Source organism: Urocitellus parryii, chromosome 11 (genome assembly GCF_045843805.1).
Source record: "Urocitellus parryii isolate mUroPar1 chromosome 11, mUroPar1.hap1, whole genome shotgun sequence".
Taxonomy (NCBI): Eukaryota; Metazoa; Chordata; class Mammalia; order Rodentia; family Sciuridae; genus Urocitellus; species Urocitellus parryii.
The window spans coordinates 106,348,105-106,370,040 of NC_135541.1; the positions used below are offsets into that span (position 1 = coordinate 106,348,105).

The 21,936-nt window shown below is 37.7% G+C and overlaps 1 protein-coding gene across 2 annotated transcripts in view; it reads left to right on the top strand.

The window, feature by feature from the left end:
* Nucleotides 1-95: 95 nt before the first annotated feature.
* Nucleotides 96-21,936, top strand: part of Hipk1 (homeodomain interacting protein kinase 1) — a 56,824-nt gene continuing 34,983 nt past the window's right edge. For both annotated transcript variants that reach the window (XM_026394101.2, XM_026394102.2), the window contains exons 1-3: nt 96-290; nt 11,530-12,607; nt 19,432-19,555. In XM_026394101.2, the coding sequence (XP_026249886.1) occupies nt 11,532-12,607; nt 19,432-19,555 (1,200 nt within the window). In that variant the 5' untranslated portion in view covers nt 96-290; nt 11,530-11,531. The remainder of the gene's footprint in view (nt 291-11,529; nt 12,608-19,431; nt 19,556-21,936) is intronic.

Here is a 21,936-nt window from a genome sequence, read left to right on the forward strand (position 1 = left end):
GGGGCCCGGCTGTGGCCCCGGACGGCAGCGGGAGGCCGAGGCGGGAGCGCGCAGGGCTGAGGCGGCGGCGGCGGCGGCGGCGGAAGGGGCCGGGTGGCGGAGCGGGCGGGAGGCTGGAGAGGCTCCCCCCGCGGGACGGGCGCGGGGACGGCTCCGGGGGGCGGGGGCCGGGGCCCGAGCCGGCTCGCGCGGGGGGTATGATGACCCGGCGGCGGGGCCCCGGATCTCGTCTCCTCCGCCGCCTCCTCACGGCAGCCCCAGCTCGCGGCTGAGAACCAGACACACCGGCGGTGAGTCAGGCCGGGCGGGAGGGGGCCTCGGTGAGCAGCGACCTCCCATCCGCACCCCGAGGCGGGCTCGGCCGGCCGCGGGCTCTGCTAGGGCGCCCGGCCTGCGGGGGGCGCCTCCCTCAGTCGCCCCCGTCTGGCATCGGGCACCGCGTCCTGCGGCCCGGCAGCTCGCCGTCACGGAACGGGATTGCGTTCGCGGGAAAGTGGGCTGCTGCGGGCTGGTTGGCGGGGCAACTCCCCCTGCCTCCTGCCACTTCTCCTCTAGGCGTGTTGTTGTCCTCAAGTGACAGGGGGACGCCTTGCATCTCCTCGCCCGGCCGGGTTTTTCCCCCTCCCCGGCTGTTGTGGCAGGTTCCCAGTGTGTGACTTGTGCGTGTGTATTTCCCAGCTCTGCTTATCGCGGTGGTTAGGGGTTATTTGTGCCTTTGGGACGAGGAAGCGGTTTCTGGAGAAGACGGTGGGGGTGGGAGGGTGGGTGTGGAAGCTTTTCTGTCCTCTCCGCTTATGTTCTGTAATCGCTACGTTTGTAATTTGTAATGATGGTGGAGACGACGTGGGAACAGCCCTCCTAATGTGTGTCTGTGCAAGGCTAGAGGTCTGGCTCAGAGAGAAACTTTTGCTGTCTGCCTGTCGCCACTTTCAAAGCTTTGTTTAAAAAAAAAAAAAAAAGAAAACGGAAAAAGGAGACCACTAAAACTCTTGGGTAAGGCCCACACCATTCACAGGATTGTGGGGAAGAGTCCCTTTTTGTGCCTAGCAACCCAGACCTAAGGCTCGGTCTCCAGGAGCGTCTAACCTCCAGTTTGTTGTGGTGACGAACCTTGAGCAATGGCCTGTGTTTATGCTGGGCGCGCGTTCCTTCCTGTTTGGGGAGGGGGCTGAAAAGGGGAAGGGAGAAAAAACAATCCCAAGCTCCAATAAGTCTTTTCTCTACTTAACCGATTCAGTTCTAGATAGGCTAATTTTAAGGTAGTCCTGGATGTTTTTTCTTTTTCGGTTAATGACGCTGAGAATTCTCAGGAATTGCATCAAAATATTAGTTTTACCTACAGATTCTTCCGCCTCAATCTGTTCTTTATCTTATTTGTTTCTTAGTAACTCTGATGGAAACAGCAGCGTGGCTTCCTGCTTTAGATGAAGTGGGGCTAAATTAAGTGGCTGATGCCCTCACCAAAACCTACAATTTTGCTCTTGTTTGTGTAAAGCTATTTTTGATTCCTGGCCTGTAAGACTTTTTTTTTTTTTTTGTGTGTGTGTGTGTGTGTGTGTGTGTGTGTGTATGTATGTATGTAAGATTATAGAGAATGCAAACCATTACCAGCTTTTTTTCATATAGAAGCCTAAAGCTTTCTGTAAAACATTAAAACATCTACTAACAAATCATTTCACCTAATCATTGTTACTTAGCTGGTAATTTTGGATCTTTGCATGCAGTATATCTCAGGGTTTTATGTTATAATACTGGGCAAGATGAACGTAGTCACTGACTTTAAGATAGTGTTCTTGGCTTGAAGGATATTTTGGTAAAGTACTTGTGGTTGAAACTGGAGGCAGCCAAGCCCGTAAACGATCTGAGGAGGGAAATGGTGAATGAGATCTTATAAATATACTGGCTCTGGTTGACAAGTAGGTCTTTTGCTGGTTTCATCTTCAGGGACAGTCTATCCATCTCTGGACATTGTTGTTTTATGGATTTTAGAGTATGTTGATTAGTAACAACATTTAAACCAAACCAGAACTTTCTTCTTAAAAAAAAAAAAAAAAGAAGTGAAATGTCAAAGTTCACAATTGTCTGGAAAATAGAATTCTTTCATTCTGTGTTTTTGTTTTTATAAGCACAGCTCCATCAGTGGTTTGTTGGTAGAAATCAGTGAGCCAAAACCTGCTTTGTGAACTTCTTACACTTAGAATTTGTGCAGCTTGTTAGTTATGTATTATAATTTGAAGTAATTTTGTAAACATAAGCTGCTTGATTTGCCATCTGCCCTTTTGTTTTCATTTTCATTTTAATGACAGCAGTCTATTTTTTATCTTTCTATTAATTCCTCTTCAGTTTCTTCCCTTATATTTCATGCCCTTCCAACACAAGTTATCAAGATTGTTTTGCTTCAACTACCACTTAAGCTATCACTGATTTGCCTTGTGGTTCCATCTGTTTGTTTATTTTAAGGAAGACAGGGTCTTGCTGTGTTGACCAGACTGACCTCAGACTTCTGGCTACAAGTGATCTTTCTGCCTGAGCCTCCCAAATATCTGGGACTGCAGGCTTGTGCCACTATGCCTGGCTTGTTTCTTTTTGATGTCATCCCTAATCTTCCTTTAGTTGTTGAAATCCAGTTCCTAGATGCCTAATATATTTCTATAGTACGTAATTTGGCACTTAAAAGATTAACATTCTTTATGTATTTTCTTTCTTCCCTTTCTTTAGTGTGTCTTATCAACTCAGCAACATTCCAAGGTTATTGAAGGTAGAGAAACTTGGTTGTATTTCTTTTGGATTCTTTAAGGGCACCTGGTACTGTGCTTTCCCAGCATGCTTAATGAAAAAGAATCAGAAGACCTGAATTCTTTGCCAACATTGCTCCTCATTAGCTTTGTGTAAAACTTTTTTGGCTTTTTTGAGTCTCCTTTTTTCCATCTTGGAATTAGAGGATTTTAGAACAGATCTTTTAAGGTCCTTTTAGCTATAAAAGTCCTGTACTTTTTTTTTTTGCCAGTGTCTTCTAATCAAACATCTTACTCTATACAATCTTTCATTTTTCTTTTTTAATTTTTAAACTTTTTTGGTACTGAAATTGAACCTAGTGGTGCTTTACCACTGAGCCACATTCCCAGTAGGGCCATCTCTTCAACTTTTTAAAAAATTTTGCTAAGTTCCTTGGGGCCTCACTGAGTTGCTGAGGCTGGAATTGAAATTGTGATCCTCCTGTCTCAATCTTCTAAGTCACTGGAATTATAGGCACGCATGGTGGTGCTTGGCTCTTTATTTTTGAGGCAGGGTCTCTCTAGGTTGCTGAGGCTGTTCTTGAACCTTGTGATCTTCCTGCCTCAGCTTCTCATGTTGCTGGTATTACATGTGTGAGCCACCATGTCTGACATTTTTTTACATCCCTTGGTATACTGGCAAAAGTCATCTCATCTCCCCCCCCCCCCCCCAGTACTGGGAATTGAACCTAGGGATACTGTACCTCTGAGCTATATCCCCAGCCCTTTTCATTTTTTATTTTGAGACAGGGTCTCCCTAATTTGTGCAGGATGTCCTAGAACTTGCAATCCTTGTGCCTTAGCCTCCTGGGTAGCTGGGATTACAGGCAATTGCCACAGGGCTTGGCCTCATTCTTCTACCTCCCATCTGCCAAACATGGTTACCTGTTTTCCTTCCACCTTTGCTGGCTGATCCAAATAGGGCCTTTTCTTAGCATTACGTATATTTCATATTGATCTCTGCTTTGTTGATTTGGCCTTTTTCTTATGTTGGAAACTCCTCATGTTTTTTTATTCTAAACTGTATAGATTTTGTAGACTATCTTTTACACATACTAAAATATTACCTTCTTATTAACGCAAAGCACCTATTTTTCTTTTGTTTTGTTGCTATAGATTTGTCATTACCAATGAATATAAGTGAAGTATTGAAATTTAGGGGAAAAAAATCCTGCCTAGAAAGCAGTTTACCTAAACATTAAAAATTGATTTAAATGGCTGAAGTTACATAGAATTGTAGACTTTGCTGGCAACTACCACCACCTTTGTCCACACCCTATTTTTTGCAATACCGGTTGGGGAAGTGACTTGTCATACAGTTCCACATGGAGGAAGTAAGTACTAGAGGAAAAAGAGTGGGAGACTTTGATTCAAATAGTGTTCATAGGATTTCCAGATTACTTTTTTCTTTAGTATTATTGTATTTAGAACACTAATGTATATATTATCTTGCAGATGAGACTAATTTCTATCTTATATATTTCTCTTTTCTCTTTTTTTGTACTGGGAATTGAATCCAGGGCACTTTACCACTGAGCCACATCCCCAGCCCTTAATTTTATTTTTTAATTTTTTTTAATTTTTGAGCAGAGTCTTGCTCTCTTGCTTAGGACTTCACTAAATGATGAGGCCGGCCTTGAATTTGTAGTCTTCCTGCCGCAACCTCCTGAGTCACTGGGATTACAGGTGTGCACCACTGTGCCCAGATTTCTCTTGTGTTTCTTTAATTTAGTTGGAATGACTTCTGAGCTCTTTTTACATTATATATGTGGGGAAGTAATGTGATCTGTTTTACAGTCATTTATTCTAGCCAATATTTGGCATATGCTGTATGACAGCCACTGTGATAGATGCTGGTGATAATTTAAAAAAGAAAGAAAGAAAAGGGGAAACGACTATGACACACCACTGCTGTGCTATTGAGGACTGTCCTTCTAGAACTTCCAGTTTAGATGGGAAGTCAGGTTTTGAATAAATAATTACAAATGGTCATACTTAAATATAGATTGGCCTATGAGTTATCATGTGGTCTGGTCCCTGCCTGCCTTGTTGGGTCCTATTTCTACTATTTCCTCCATTGTTCTGTTCCCTTTACAATTACCTCTTCTTCAAAAGGGCCAAGGATGTGTCTATCTTTGCATTACATTTTTTCTTTCTCCTTGTCAGTGAAGTCTCAGCTTAAGTGCTTCCACCACAACAAGGCCTTTCTTGACCACTATCTCCATCACATCATTGTTTTTGTTTTCCTCATAGCACTTATCTGTAGTTGTTGTTTTCTTGGAGAGAGAGAGAGAGTGAGAGAGAGAGTGTGTGTGTGTGTGTGTCTGTCTGTCTGTCTGTCTCCCCAGTGGAATGTAAACTCTAAAAGATAAGGGATCTTGTCTATCTTGAATACCACTGTTATCTCCTGTCTCTAGAACAGTCCCTGACAGACAGTAGGTCCTCAATAAGTTTTAAGGAATAAATGAAATAGTTAAGTATAAGTGTAAATGAAATAGTTAAGTATAAGCTTTGGGATTTTATCCTAAAGTTTTATACGGGGGACAGAATGCATTTTTCTCGAGATGTGCACTTTTAAAAACTTTGGTGAAGAATAAATCCAAGAGGGAAGCTTAGAAAGGAGTGATAGAGGGTGCTTTAGGAGACTTTACCAGGAACTAAACTAATATGAGATGACCCTTGGGAAGTCTTTTCTGAGTGTATTTGTCAGCCTAAGACTATCTAAATAGTAATCGAGCTGAAGGAAAATAGTTCCTCCTTTCATAACAGCTTGAAGTAAGTGTTATAGGTCAAAATGATTATTGTAGGTTGGCAGTAAGCTCAGCTATACATGACCATTCAGGGACACATGTTCCTTCTATCTTGTTTGATCCGTCTTTCCTTGGGTGTCATCTTTTAGTGAAAGCTTGGTCTCCATGGGTTCTGCTGGTAGATAGGGAACTATATGAAAAGCTCACTCTTTTGTCACTTTCCATTGGTGAGAAGGACTGGCAAATGTAGTCCATCTTGGGATGAAGGGGAGGGTAGATTTTAATCAAACAGCTTCTGCCACACTATAGAAGTGAGCTTTAAGTAGAGACTGGAAAGATAAATACAAGTTAGGAAAAGGCTCAGAGGGGAAATGAAGTTCACAAAGGGGAACGTTATGTATGAAGGAACTAGGACAGGAGAAAGCAAGGCCTACTCTAGGAACCAGAGAAACAGTACAACTGGAAGAGAGTGCCTGGAGTAAAGTAGATGAAACAAGGCTACAAAAGTATTCATGGTCCAAGTCATGAAAGACCTGTAGCACAAATTATAGAGCTTTAAGGCTTTATCCTAAAGTTTTATATGGGGGAGAGAATGCATTTTTCTTGAGATGTGCACTTTTAAAAATTTAGGTGAAGAATAAATCCAAGAGGGGAGCTTAGAAAGGTGGCTTGAAGGTACAATTAAGGAGAGACCAGTTGGGTTGTTTAAAAGTAGTCCAGAATTGTGCCCTAGGAGTGGTGGATAAAACTGAGTGAAGTAGAGAGAGATTTAGGTGTTCTAGTGAAAGAATTTTCTTCCCAAATGTTTTGTTTTGTGTTTTACAAAATACATACTCTTATTTGCCTTATAAGACCATGTATTATCAGAGTGTGTGCTGGAGAAATACACACATATGTGTACATGTCAGCCAAGGACAAGTGTTAGAGGAAGAAATCGGTATATAATACTGATTTTAAATTATGTAGGTCACTAATTATTAAATTGTGTCAAAGAGACCAAGATGATACTGAGCAAAAGCAGCAGGAATTTATTGTAGTTGTGTTGGGGAAAAGATGGAAGCTATTGAGGATTAAGGACAAAACATTGAAAAATTATTAATTTGGTTGTTATGCCCAACTATTTCATTCAGGGTTATTTTGAATTCTTATCAGTCTGCCTATAGTACTTATAGTACATCCCAATAAATGATGTTAAATAGATGTGACCATGCCAGGAATGGGGAAGCTGTGAATTTGACTCTTTTGGGAAGCTGTGCATTCTAGCATGACTCGGTTTTATTTTTAATAGTAAGTACAAGTACCAATAGCATTTTGCCTATCAATCCTAGTTTGGGATTAATGCATTGGACAAATTTGTCATATTGAGTTGGTTAAGTCCTTGGAGTGTGAAGTTTTAAATGAATAGAGAGGTACAACATTTTCAGGAAATCAGAAATGACATAATTTATTGGGGATTCTTTTATGAGTTGAAAATATTTGTAATTTGCTTAACAGAGTTGGGTACATAGTAAAATTTCCACAGATTTTAATTCCATCTCACATTTTTGTTTGGGAGGTCTTTGCCTAGAAAGAAAATTGCCTTTCTATTTGGGAAGGTGTATAATGGAACATATACTTTATCCTGAGTCTAGAAATTGCTGTTTTAACCTTAATTTCAGAGTGGAATATAAATAAGACTCTGTTGATTTTTCTAGGCCACTTTGATTCTGTGTTTTCTTCTCACCTTGTGCTAGCTGAGGTCGGAATGAGTGTCAGCCACATTTTAAGAGAGTCCTTGATGGTGAGATGTGTACTGATTTTCATATAGCATACCCTTGCTGAGGGAAGGCCAGTGAAATTCTGGGTTGTTCTTTTTCCTTTGGGTAGATTACACTTGTCTTTCAGAATAAGAATTCTACTCATTTGTATAGAAAAATGTCCTAGAATTTGTCTTTCTGCAGTGTTCAGTATGAAGATTCTAAGTCATCAGTCTCTCTTATTTTATTGGATAAAAAGTTAGCAGCAACATTACTCTGGTAATGTGATATTTTCAAAGACTATCAAATTATGAGCATTTTTAAAAAATGTTATATTTCATGAGGTCTTTTCAGTGTTATTATACTACTGAAAATAAAATATTGCTATATAATTATGACCCCTATTCCTAGACAGTTGCTGCAGAGGGCAAATTTTGTATTCATTAAAATTATTTCACTAAGGGCTGAGGTTGTAGCTCAGCAGTAGAGCGCTTTCCTAGCAAGTGTGAGGCTCTGAGTTCAATCCTCAGCACCACATAAAAATAAATAAAAAAGATTTTGTGTCCAACTACAACTAAAAAATAAATGTTTTTTAAAAAAGTATTTCACTAAATACTTTGAATGACATGAAGGTTATTTTCATGTTTTTTGATGCATTGTTAAAATTAGCAGCTCAACAGATAAGGAAAGTGAATTTGTTCTGGTTCCATTTTCTGATGACAAGAAATGCTTTAGCATATTATCTACCTATTTGTGGTACTGGGGATTCAACCTATGGGTGCTTTACCCCAGTCCTTTTTTATTTTTGAGTCAGGGTCCCACTATGTTGCTTAGGGCCTTGCTAAGTTGCTGATGCTGCCTTTAAACTTGTGACCTCCTGCCTCAGCCTTCTGAGTTACCGGAATTATAGATGTATGTGGCTTGCATGTATTTTCATATGTAAATTTTGTAAAGGAGCTACTTGGTTTCACACTTCTCTTAAATTTGGTATTATGTCAGCAATGGAGGTAGAACAGAATGGTTTGTGTATTTGTAACTCTGTAGTAAAATTGCACTGACCTTAGCTTTTAATTTATACTTTTTTTTCCTCTTCAGTGTTTGTATAAATTATGGAAACTCTCGCTTAAAGTAAATCCAACCCCCATTTTAGAAATTGAAGGTTGAAGATATGTTCTTTTTTCCAGCTGACTAGTCTGGTACAGATAGTTCTTAATTGTAGTCAGTCACAAGGAAATGGACACATTACTTTTTTTTTGTACTGAATATTGAACTCAGGGGCACTCAACCACTGAGCCACATCCAGCCCTATTTTGTATTTTATTTAGAGACAGGGTCTTACTGAGTTGCTTAGCACCTCACTTTTGCTGAAGCTGGCTTTGAACTCATGATCTTCCTGCCTCAGCCTCCCCAGATGCTGGGATTATAGGTATGTGCCACCATGCCCAGCTACACATTGTATTTTTTAAAATAATTTTTATTTTATTTATTTTTTTGTGTGGTGCTGGGGATTGAACCTAGGGCCTTCTGCATGCAAGGCAAACACTCTACCAACTGAGCTATATCCCCAGTCCTTTATTTTTTTTACACAAATGGAGCACAACTCTTTATTTTTCTGGTTGTACATGATGTAGAGTTACATCATTCATGCATTCATACCCGTATGTAGGAGTAATAATGTCCATATCATTTTACTGCCTCCTCCGCCACTCCCTCTCCCCTCTGCTCAATCCAAAGTTCCTCCCTTCTTCCCTTGCCTCCTGCCAATTGTGGATTAGCATCCACTTATCAGAGAAAACATTTGGCCTTTGTTTTTTGGGGGGATTGGCTTACTTTGCTTAGCATGATATTCTCTTAATTCCATCCATTTACCTGTGAATGCCATAATTTTATTCTTATTTAAGGCTGAGTAGTATTCCATTGTGTATATATATCACAGTTTCTTATCCAATCATCTATTGGAGGCCATCTAAACTGTTTCCACAGCTTAGCTATTAACACATTGCTTTTTGATGTTCTATAATATTCTTTGTCATGTTTTCTTTTTCTTTTTTCCCTAATTGTCTGTGTATATAACTAGTAAAACTTATATGTATGGGAGTGAGGACTTCTTCCATATTTTAAGAATGATGCATGCAGATAAGAGGGAAGGTGATTTAAAGACAACAGCAACAACAACAACAAAACAAATCTAACTTAAGCATTTGAAAGTAACTGCAGTTTAGCATGTGCGTGGTAGGGAGTTGTAGAGGATGTGAAGTTAATAGGCAGGAGTTGGATCTTTCATCCAACAGATATTAAATGTTAATAGTCTATGATGAGCTCTGGTGATACAAGTGAAGAACAAAACAGACAGTACCTGTCTGCATGGAATTTATATTGTGACTGGAAATATGACCTTAAATAAATACTTTCACGTTATAAGGAAAGAACAGGGTGCCATGGGAATGCATGGTGGTGGTGGGGATGATTGTGGGGAGTGTTTGTGTGTTTGTGACAGGTGTCAGGGAACAGCCATGGATGTGGTGGCCCCATGCCTATAACCTCAGTGACTCAGGAGACTGAAGCAGGAGGATTGCAAGATCAAGGCTAGCCTGGGCAATTTACTGAGACACTGTCTCAAAATAAAAAGGGCTGGGGTTGTAGCTCAGAGATAGGGTGTCCCTGGGTTCAATCCCCAGTTCTGTGTGGGTGGGGTGGGGGTGGGATGTCAGGGAACAGTATTCCCAGAAGAAAGTCTTCAATGCATTAGAAGGCCTGGAGTTCAGAGACTATGAAGTACTCTTGCAAGAAAAGAAGGGCTAGAGTGGAAGAATCAAAGTGGACAGATGTTGGAAGACAGCAAGCAAATTTTGGAGAGCTAGTTAAGGCAGGTTGAAATTTAAAACTTTATGCCCAAGGAAATGGAAAACTTGGGGGAGGGGAGAAGGATGGTCAAGAAGAAAGAATAGTTAACTGACTTGCATTGTTTAAAAGCAAAGATCCCAAGTGGCTTTAAGGCAATTAATTTGGTGACTATTGGCAGTTTGAACTAGAATGGTGCCAATAAAGGTAGAGAAAAATGGCTGATTTGAAATATACTTAAGAGAGAGAATTGATAAGATATAGATTATATATGGAGGATAGGGAGAGGAATGAGACAGGATGATAATAATTAAACACGTGACAGGCACTACCACTTTACATGTATTAAGTCATTTGATTCTCAGAACAATAATGAGGTAGCTATTGTTATTACTGTTTTATGGATTGGGATACTGAAGCTCACGGCCTCCCTGATTTTTGGCTTGAGGTGTTGGGGTATGCTGTGTCATCTCATAATTGAGATAGAAAACTGGGGATGGGGTGGAGGCTCATAAGTTTAATTTTGGACATGTTGAATTTCAGGTGTTTGTAAAATAACTAAATTACAGTATCAAGTGGATATTTGGATATTGTGGATTGGAGTTCAGGAGAGGTCTGGATTAGAAATAGAGATAGTAGAGTCTTTTGCAGATGACTAATCCTGGCTAGTATTTATTGAAAAGGGGAAAGTGGAGCAAAAGAAGGGGTGTTAAGGGACTGGGGTTGTGGCTCAGTGGTAGAGTGCTTGCCTAGCATGCACGAGGCACTGGGTTCGATCCCCAGCACCAAATAAAAGTAAAATAAAGATATCATGTCCACCTAAAACTAAAAACTAAATTAAAAAAAAAAAGTTGTATTAAAATAGAATTCCAGGGTCTCTGATGTTTAAGAAGGGAGCAGATAAATATGAAATGGCTTGTATGCTATGTCAAATATTATTAGCCTTTTTTTTTTCTGAAAAAACAAACAAACATCATCAACAACAACAAAATTTGGCTTAGTCCTTGGGCTTATTGTGTTTGAGGTATCTGTGGGATACTCAGGACAGCTGACCTGTTTGTTCTCTTTTCCTCTCCCTGTATTTTCCTAAGATTAATTTTCCTTAATCATCAAAAGATACTGTCGAACCTTGTCATCAACCTGGTTACTTCTTCTGGTCAGTTTATCAGTGTTCCTTTTCAAATGTAGTAGACAGAGATGGACATTATTTTTTTCTTTTTTCTTTCAAACATTTTATGTATGACCTGCACAGAGTGAGTGTACCAAATTTTCACTTTGGTACATTCTGGACACTATTTCTGTGAATGTAGGTTAATTAGCTTTGAAAAGGGGAACGTTATTGCATCATGTTTCTTTTATCAACTAAAGTGTTTTCATATAAGCTGTTGCTAAGACTTGTGGTCTAATTCTCATTTTCTCCCCATGTAGGTATGGCATCACAGCTGCAGGTGTTTTCCCCCCCATCAGTGTCGTCGAGTGCCTTCTGCAGTGCGAAGAAACTGAAAATAGAGCCCTCTGGCTGGGATGTTTCAGGACAGAGCAGCAACGACAAATATTACACCCACAGCAAAACCCTCCCAGCTACACAAGGGCAAGCCAACTCCTCTCACCAGGTAGCAAATTTCAATATTCCTGCTTACGACCAGGGTCTCCTCCTCCCGGCTCCTGCAGTGGAGCATATTGTTGTAACAGCAGCTGATAGCTCTGGCAGTGCAGCTACATCAACCTTCCAGAACAGCCAGACCCTGACTCACAGAAGCAACGTTTCTTTGCTTGAGCCATATCAAAAATGTGGATTGAAAAGAAAAAGTGAGGAAGTTGACAGCAACGGTAGCGTGCAGATCATAGAAGAACATCCCCCTCTCATGCTGCAAAACAGAACTGTGGTGGGTGCTGCTGCCACAACCACCACTGTGACCACAAAGAGTAGCAGTTCTAGTGGAGAAGGGGATTATCAGCTGGTCCAGCATGAAATCCTTTGCTCTATGACCAATAGCTATGAAGTCTTGGAGTTCCTAGGCCGGGGGACATTTGGACAGGTGGCTAAGTGCTGGAAGCGGAGCACCAAGGAAATTGTGGCTATTAAAATCTTAAAGAACCACCCCTCCTATGCCAGACAAGGACAGATTGAAGTGAGCATCCTTTCTCGCCTAAGCAGTGAAAATGCAGATGAGTATAATTTTGTCCGTTCTTATGAGTGCTTTCAGCATAAGAACCATACCTGCCTTGTGTTTGAGATGTTGGAGCAGAACTTATACGATTTTCTGAAGCAGAACAAGTTTAGCCCACTGCCACTCAAGTACATCAGACCAATCTTGCAGCAGGTGGCCACAGCCCTGATGAAGCTCAAGAGTCTTGGTCTGATTCACGCTGACCTTAAGCCTGAAAACATAATGCTTGTCGATCCAGTTCGCCAACCCTACCGAGTGAAGGTCATTGACTTTGGTTCTGCTAGTCACGTTTCCAAAGCTGTGTGTTCAACCTACCTACAGTCACGTTACTACAGGCAAGTGGAAAATATTGAAAATCATATGTTAGGCTAGAGAGCTGTCCTTATATTTAACATTTTATTACAGACAACTTTTAACAGTGAATGGTAGAAATAAGATATGTTTTAGTTCATTACATATGTATGTGGCATTCTATGTAATGTTATCTTTCTGAAATTTTTTTTAGCACTAGAAAAATTAACTCAGTCTGATTCAGAAGGTTACTAACTGAATTATACTAACATCTGGTCTTTTCTTTACTACCATTATACCTAATTTTCCTATTTTAAGAAGTCTTGGATACTTACTTATTTGTGATGAATTTCAGCATATGCTGCTATTTTTTCCAAACTCATATCTTGGCAGATAAAATGCCTTGGGAATAACTCCAGGTTTAACTCTAGCAGCATTTTATTCTTTTCTATTTTTTTCTTCTGTAACAGTGAGAATTAGATTAGGTGATTGTTATGGTCTCTTTGTGTTGTAACAATATCTATAATACTTGGAACTTATTGGTTATCCTAGAATAGCCTTGGCCCAAGTAACTTATACTTTAGTGATTCATATTTCTAGATTTGGTAACTCTAATGTAGCTACCTTTTTAATGTATAGTAATTATTGGGACAGTACTTAAATGTTGATATATATAATTTTGTCTATACCATAACCAAAGCTCTTTTTAAATGTGCTTTTATTTCTTAGCACCTCCTTTATTTACTTATTAATTTTAAGGAATCTGATATGTAGTCATGCATCAAATACAGATCATGTAGGCATTCAATAAAGAAATGGGCTGGAAGTGTCACTTGTCTAGAATGACGAGGCACTGGATTTGAACCTCATCACAACCTAAAAAAGAAAAAAGAAAAAGAAAGAAACAAATGAAACAGTTCAAACAATTTACAAAAAATAGATAACTACAAAATATATTTATAAGGGAATATATCCAACATGACAAGTGCCTTTAGCTGAGGAAATATACTGAACTAAGAATTCTGTTTGTGTGAAAATAACAGAAGAATATTTTTGCTCATACAAAGATTCAGAAAAAAATGCCATCTACATAATTTTTTAAAATTGTAAAATCTGTATTTCACATATTTCACTATTTTTGCTATTTCGTACTGTGATAGATAACTTTCCAGTAATGTGACAGAACACCTAAGATAAACAGCTTATAAAGAAAGAAGATTTATTTTGTCTCATGGTTGTAGAGGGTTCAGTTTTAGGCTGTTTGGTCTGGTCACTTTGCCAGTGCCAGGGCAGAACATCATAGTGATAAGAGCTTAATTGTTCACCTCATGTTAACTGGGAAGCAGAGAGGGGGTGAGGGAGAAAGCAGAGGATCCAGAGGTTCCATTATCCCTTCAAGGGTAGGCTTTCAGTGACCTCACTTCCTTCTAGATTGCGCTTAAAGGTCCTACCAACTCCCAGTAGTGCCATCAGCAGGGAACAAAATCTTTAACACACGAGCCTTTGTTGGATACATAAGATCCAAATTATAACAGATACTGTTCATTGGGGTATGAAGTACATTCACAGTGTTGTGTAATCATTACCACTCTCTATTAAATACATTACAGTGCTTTGTAAACAAGAAAGAAATGAAACCATCAACACTCTTTGTCACCCAAAACAAACTCTGTAACCATTAAGTAGTAACTCCCTATTCTTTCTTCTTCCTACCCCCAGTAACCTCTATTTGATTTTCTATTTGTCTAGAAGGCTAGAGTCTACATATAAATGGAATCATACAATATTTGTCCATTTGTGTCTCATTTATTCCACTTAGCAGTAAGAATAATATTTTTGAGGTTAATCCATGCTGTAGCATGACTCTTAACTTTATTCCTTTTTGTGGCTAAATAATACTCCATTGTATGTATATACCATATTGTGTTTATCCATTCATCTGATGATGGACACTTGGGTTGTTACCACCTTTTGATTATTGTGAATAATGCTGCTGTGAACATTTCTGTACAAGTCTATTAAGTTCCTATTTTCGGTTCTTTTAGGTACATAGCTTGGAGTGAAATTAATGGGTCATATGGTAATTCTAGGTTTAACTTTCTGAGGAACCACTAAACTGTTTCTCACATGTTAACATTATGTTTTATCCATACTTATTTATTTTAATATTTTTATAGTTTTATAAAACTATGCCATTTTTTACTTGAGACAAGGTAAGGAAACTGAGAGCCTTTGGTTTCAGGTTTCATGCTGTCACAAGGCAACCTTGGCTAATTTTTTTTAATCTATTTTTTTAAACATTATTGGACATTTATTTTATTCATTTATTTATATGCATTGCTGAGAATTGAACCCAGTGCCTCACACATGCTAAGCAAGCGCTCTACCACTAAACCACAACCCCAGCCCCATCCTTGGCCAATTTTGAGATTTTCACTTTCATTTATTTTATACCTTAAAAGTTTTAGATTCCAACTACAGTTGCTTTTAATACTCTCCTTTGAGCAGTCCCACCGCTGTTGTGTATTGCGTACGTATGGTACAACTATATAAAACACTCTAGGGGTACTAAGTGAAGTTCAGCTCAGCATCCCCTTCAGAGTATTGAAGGAGATAAGAGGGTGATCACAGCTGAAGGATGAGGGCTTATCAGCTTTCACAATCTTTACTCAGTGCCTGCAGGTGTTCTTTAACTACTTGTGGGCCTTGTTAAAGACAGGTAACAGCCGTTGTTTTTTTTTCAGTGCCAGGGATGGACCTCAGGTCCTTGTGCATGCTAGGCCAGTGCTCCACCACTGAACTACATCACCAGCATAACAGTGTTTTTTTTTTTTTTTTTAAAGAGAGAGTGAGAGAGAGAAAGGGACAGAGAGAGAGAGAGAATTTTAACATTTATTTATTTTTCTTAGTTCTCGGATGGATATAGGGAGAGCAAAGAGAATTATTATTTCATGAAATCATTTTTGATGGAATTTTCACTTAAAGGCTATATACAAGATTTGAGGGTATAAGAGATTCATTTAGTTTAATGTGCAATTCATTTGAATTATTTTCAGTATTAACTTGCTGATCTTTGTACCCTTTACTTATCCTTTTAATTTAAGCTGTCGTTTGAGCTTAACAATGTTTCCTATATTTCTCATGCATTTTGGTCTTTGACATAAAAATAATTTTAGGTTGAACTAAGTTTAGCTCTTAAAAAACAGGAGTTCATTCTGTTTATTACCAGGTTAATTACTGGTAATAATAAATTAATGTTGAAGTTCACCATCCATGACTTAACTGTGTTTAGGATTTAACATGTGCATTGTGTTGTTTAACAGTAACATTGGATAATGAGCCTATGGCAGATGGAATAGCAGCTCAGGCATTTCTTCCTTATCACTGTGTCCTCTTAAGCTTCTTTTGTTGTTGCTTTGTTGCCATTATAGAATCTGTTAAGTCTTCACCTTTTCTTTCAGAAAATCTCTGTGAAATCTTTTTGGCTGGCAAATCATTCTGGCTCCAAACATAGCCTTCTTTCTTACCCTCCTTTTTAGTTTTACATTGTTTTGTCTTATTAATACATGCCAAAAGATTTTCATTAGACAGAAATTTGCCATAGAGCTATTTCTGTTGGCCATGGGCATGGCTAAATGATTCTGGCAGTAGAAGTAATATACTTTATTCTCTGGCCTACTGTAAATATACAATGTAAATGTCCAAGAAAAGCTGCCATCTTTTGGGGTTGGGTTTTAGAGGAAAAGCTTTGCCATACTTACAGGCTCAATGCTTTTTATTCTTATTTATTTATTTGTGGTATTGGGGATTGAACCAGGGGCACTCTATCACCGAGCTGCATCCTCAACTCTTTTTAAAATTTTATCTTGAGACAGTGCTGAGACTGGTCTGGAACTTGTGATCCTCCTGCCTCAGCCTCGTGAGTTGCTGGGATTTCACCATGCCCAGTGTAATGCTTTTCCATTCTGAACAAACTAACTAGCCTCTATTTCAAGCTGTTTGTTACTTATGGAAAGATAAAATCTAGAGAAGACAAGAATAGCGTAAGTATAGACAACAACAACCTAATTTCCTCTAACAGTTAAACTGCAGTTTCAACTAAGCCACAGTATGACTTATTGTAACATCTCTGATCTGGCAAGTAAGTAGATTTGATGCATCTGAAATGGGAAAAAGTAACAAGACTATTCATGAAAATGACCAGAAAATGATTTGAGCTCTTAAGCTATCCCGATCTCAGCTTGATCTGGGTGCCAGTAAAATAAAACTTTATGATCTTGAAGGAACTTTTCAATACAAAGAAGTTTGAAGTTAGGAATCCAAAAGGCAGGGATGCTATTTCTTCCACTTGGCAATAGTAATTAGAGCATGTTTAGTGTTTGGTTTTGAGGATGGAATGTATCTTCAAAGAAGAGACTGCTGTGTTCGAAGCACAGTTAACCATTTTCCTACTGAAGTGAATACTGTCAAGTTTTTTTTGTATTGTTTTGTTTTTGTTTTTAGTTTTCTCTTTTCTATACTTGAGTAGATAATCTTTTTAATTGCCCAGTTAGGATGTTAGAATTGGAAAGGCACCTAGAAAAGTCATTATCTAATTCAGCTTTCTTATACAGATGATGTAGAACCAGGGTTTTAGTGTCCATAGACTGTGTGTGTGTGTGTGTGTGTGTGTGTGTGTGTGTTGGGGATTAAACCTAGGGCCTCAATGTAAGCTCTCACTGATGACATTCCCATTCCCTCCATAGACTCTATTTTGACAGATTGAGAAAGAATGGAGGCCAAGTGAAAAGATATAATGAAAATATTTCCAAGAATTATAATCTGAAATCAGAGTTTAAAACATTCAGTTCTTACCTTCTTAGAGGCAAAACTCCTAATGATGCTTTACTGTTCAGTAAAGGAGAAGATAACTTCAGTCTTCTTGCTTCCCAGAGTTAGCTCAGTCTAACATTTCTAGGCCCTAATGATGAAAAAAAGCCCTTGGACCAAGCGGCTTTATTTTTAACACTTGGCTGTTTGTAAGAGAATAGTTGTTGTTTTGAGTGAGTTTTTTGCTGAAAATCCGTAACTGCTTCTTGTCACAGAGCTACATCCCCAGCTCTCTTTTTTTTTTTTTTTTGAGAAAGGATGTTGACAAACATCTATAATCCCAGCTAGAGTTGGTGATGCACAATAATGCAAATATTTTTTTTTAGGATTTATTATAAGAATTATGGTAATCCAATTATTCTTGGATTACCATTTTGTGAAGCTATTGATATACAACATTTATAAAGAACTTAGAACAATGCATAGCACATAGTAAGCACTATATGTCATTTATTATTATTAGTAGTAGTATTACCTATTATTATTCTTTCCCACCCTTGTACCTTTTTTTTTTTTTTTTGGAGGGGGGCAGATATTTGGGAATCAAACCCAAGGCATATTATGTCTGCTACCACTCAATTATTACCCCAGACCGTACCATTCCTTTTTTGAACCCACTCTTTCCTCTTAATTTTAGTCAGAAACACTCATGTATACCACCATACCAAATAGATTTATGTAGATGGTTATGTTTATGACTTTTATTCATTGAAAGATAGGATGTTATATTAATTTTGGAGCCAGACAGACTGCTCTGTTATTTATTGTGATTTTGGGCAAATTACTTAATCTTTCTTTACTTTAGTTTCATCCTCTATAAATGGGGTAACACTTATATTTTAGATGTGTTCATATATATAAAACTCTTAGTTTATGAATTACTTTGTTCTTCTCTTTAAGGTTCCCTATGGTTAAGTTTCTTATTAATAGAAATGATTTTTTTCTACAAGCACAAAAAAGAGTTCAAAGTTTTACAATAATGATAACAATAATTATTATTATATATAACACCTAGTGCTTGCCATGTGCCAGATACTCATCCAAGAACTTGAATGTATTTATTTAAATGTCACAGCAACACTGTATAATAGATACTCTTAATTCATTTTATAGACAAGGAATCTGTGGCACAGAGATTTAGTGTTGTGTCTACCATAGCTGTTAAATGATGAAGCTAGGTTTCAGTCCCTGATCGGCTGGCTCTAGAGTGAACTGACAACCACCATATCTTCTCAGAAAAATTTTTTTGTCACAAAGGTGTAATTATTGACCAGGACGTTTAATTGATTTTTTTAAATAATTAAAAAGGTTTAATAATAAAAAGAAAAAATTATGCTCCTTTATGATTCCAGCCTTCAGAAAGCTCCCAAAAATTGAAAACGCTCCCCAAGTTTGTTATAAACAACTTATTTATTGTCAAGACCTAACTTAAACCATTGTAGAGCTATTTAAAGCCTTTGTTTAGCTGGGCACAGTGGCACATGTCTGTACTCCCAGCGGCTTAGGAGACTGAAGCAGGAGGATCGGAAGTTCAAAGCCAGCCTCAGCAGCTTACCAAGGCCCTAGCAACTTGACGAGACCTTGTCTCAAAATAAAAAGGGATAGGGATGTGACTCAGTGGTTAAATGATCCCGGGTTCAGTCCCTGGCACCAAAAATAAATAAATAAATGAACGAACGAATGAATGGATAAATAAATAAATAAAATAAAGTCTTCATTTGGCTAGCTTCGTATGCCTGTTCTTGGTTTTGTTGCAGAAATATTAATGTATTTGATTATGGGGCATTGCTCTGCCCATTGGGATTATTATGTAATACATGGTTTATGTTCTGTATTATCTTTCTAAGATTCAAAAAATTTTGAATTCTAAATTGACTGATTGTTTTTAGTTTCATTAAATAAATGAATTTTTAGCTGATGCTAAAACAGGATTTAGTCAACATAGTTAATTTCTCCCATTAATGTTTACTTTTTTATCTGATATTTTTGTTTTGGCTAGAGCCCCTGAAATTATTCTTGGATTACCATTTTGTGAAGCTATTGATATGTGGTCATTGGGCTGTGTAATAGCTGAGCTGTTCCTGGGATGGCCTCTTTATCCTGGTGCTTCAGAATATGATCAGGTAAGAATGTTTATGTGGATAGAAATAACAAATACAATTGACCTTTGAGCAACATGGGTTTGAATTGCATGGGTCCACTTGCATGGATTTTTTTTTTTTTTGAATAATTTGAAAAAACTCACTGATCAACCATGTAACCTAGAAATATTGAAAAAAATTTAAGAAAAATTAGGTATGTCATGGATGCATAAAATATATGTAGATAATGGTTTTTAGCATTTATTACCATAAAATATATGTACATTTATTATAAAAAGTTCATAATTTATACATATAGACTCTACATGATGCCATTCAGTTAAGAGAAATATAAACATGAAATATTAAATCATAACTGCATGAAATTAATTGTAGTACATACTGTACTACTATAATAATTTCATAGCAGTCTCCTGTTGCAGTTGTGGTGAGCTCAAGTGTAGTTGATTATCTGCCTAAAATGTTAAGTGATGCTGATCGTCTCTACTCTAACACTGGATCCTGTAAACTGCATATAGCAGGAAAAAGTGATATCTTGTGGTTCTTACATGTTTTTCACCTATGTAATATATATATAACATAAAAATATGTGTTAACTACCATTCATGTTATTGGTAAGACTTCTGGTCAATAGCAGGCTTATTAGTGGTTTGAGGGTAGTCAAAAAGTTACATGTGGATTTTCAGCCATGGGATTGAGGATCAGCACCTCATGGCATTGTTCAAGGATCAGTCAACTGTAGTTACTAGTGAAGTAGATTCCAGAGGAATAGAAGTACTTAGATAATAGGAAAAGAGGAATCCAATTATTACTAAAGAGTTTTTTAACAAATAGTAGAATTTTTTTCTACTTTTCTTCTTGATTTAGTATTTATACCATCTTTCTTGGTCTAATATTATATTTGCAAATCTACAATAAACAAAAGGATTTTATTTTCTATTACTTAAGATTGGTACTTTTATATCTATTATGATTTATTAGAGACAGACCTAGCTTCAGTTAACGACTGTCTTATGAGTTGAGATGTAAAAGTAAGGATAAAGGACTGGAGTTTTAAGACTGAACTTTGGCTTACTAAGTTGTTTTTATTTCCTTTTATACATATGTGACACATACTGAAGTAAATACTGTCTTCAGACTGGCATACCTTAGGTGCCAAAAGCTATGATAGTTTGGGTCACTGTAAAATAGAATTTATGAGATGAATCTGTTATAAAGTATTTTAAGGAATTTCTTTGTTAAAACAGAAAAACTTTAAGAGAGGGTAGTTACAGTTTTTCAAGTAATTGGTCCATTGAAGGGAACAGTTTTGCCATAGAAGTAAATTGTGAATTACCTTGTTCTTTAGAATGATTTTTTTTTTTTTTTTTTTTTTTTTTTAATTTGGGCCCAGTGGTGCAAGCCAGTAATTCCTGTGACTTGGGAGGCTGAGGCAGGAGAATCATGAGTTCAAAGCCAGCCTCAGTAACATAGTGAGACACTGTCTAAAAATACAAAGGATTGGGGATGTGGCTCAGTGGTAGAGGGCCCTGGTTCAATCCCCAGTACCATCAAAAAAAAAAAAAAAAAAAAAAGGAGAAATATTTACCCTCTATACATATAGAAGCTCCTTCTGACACTGTTTACTTTTTTTGGTTTTTCTTTTTTTCAAAAAATGAACGATTAGAAGAAAAAAAAAATAGCAAAACAGTATTTTCTCCTATTCATTCTAGGATTTTTATCTCAGTCTGTTGTAGAGTAGATGTAATATTTACCAACTTCTAAAAATTTGACATTTTTGGACCTGACTTAGCTAATATAAAAATGGCTTGTTTTAAGTAACCAGTTATGGGGCTGTGGCTGTGGCTCAATGGCAGAGCGCTTGCCTAGCATATGTGAGGCACTCGGTTCGATCCTTGGCCCCAGATAAAAATGAATATATAAAAATAACAGGTATTTTGAGCATCTACAATTAAAAATATAAAAAATAAAAAATAAGTAATCAGTTATGTTTTGTTTCATAAGTTTTTAATCTATTTTTTTGCAAAACCACAGTGTTGGTTGAACCAAGCCATTGATTCTTACTCCTCCTTGGGTCTCAAGGATTCCTATGGAAAGATCCAGCTTTTTTTTTTTTTTTAAACAACTTTATAGAGATAATTCCCATACTGTACAATTCAGTCATTTAGAGTGTACAGTTCAGTAGCTTTTGGTATGTTCACAGGGTTGTAGAGCTATCACCATGGTCAGTTCTAGAACATTTCACCATATTCCATAAATAAACTCAGTACCTATTAGCAATTAATCCCCAATTCTCCCCTAACCACCTTATTTTCTTCCATCTCTCAGCAACCACCAGTCTACTTTCTTTCTATAAATTGGCCTATTTTGGCATATCATATCCATCACATATAACGTGGTAT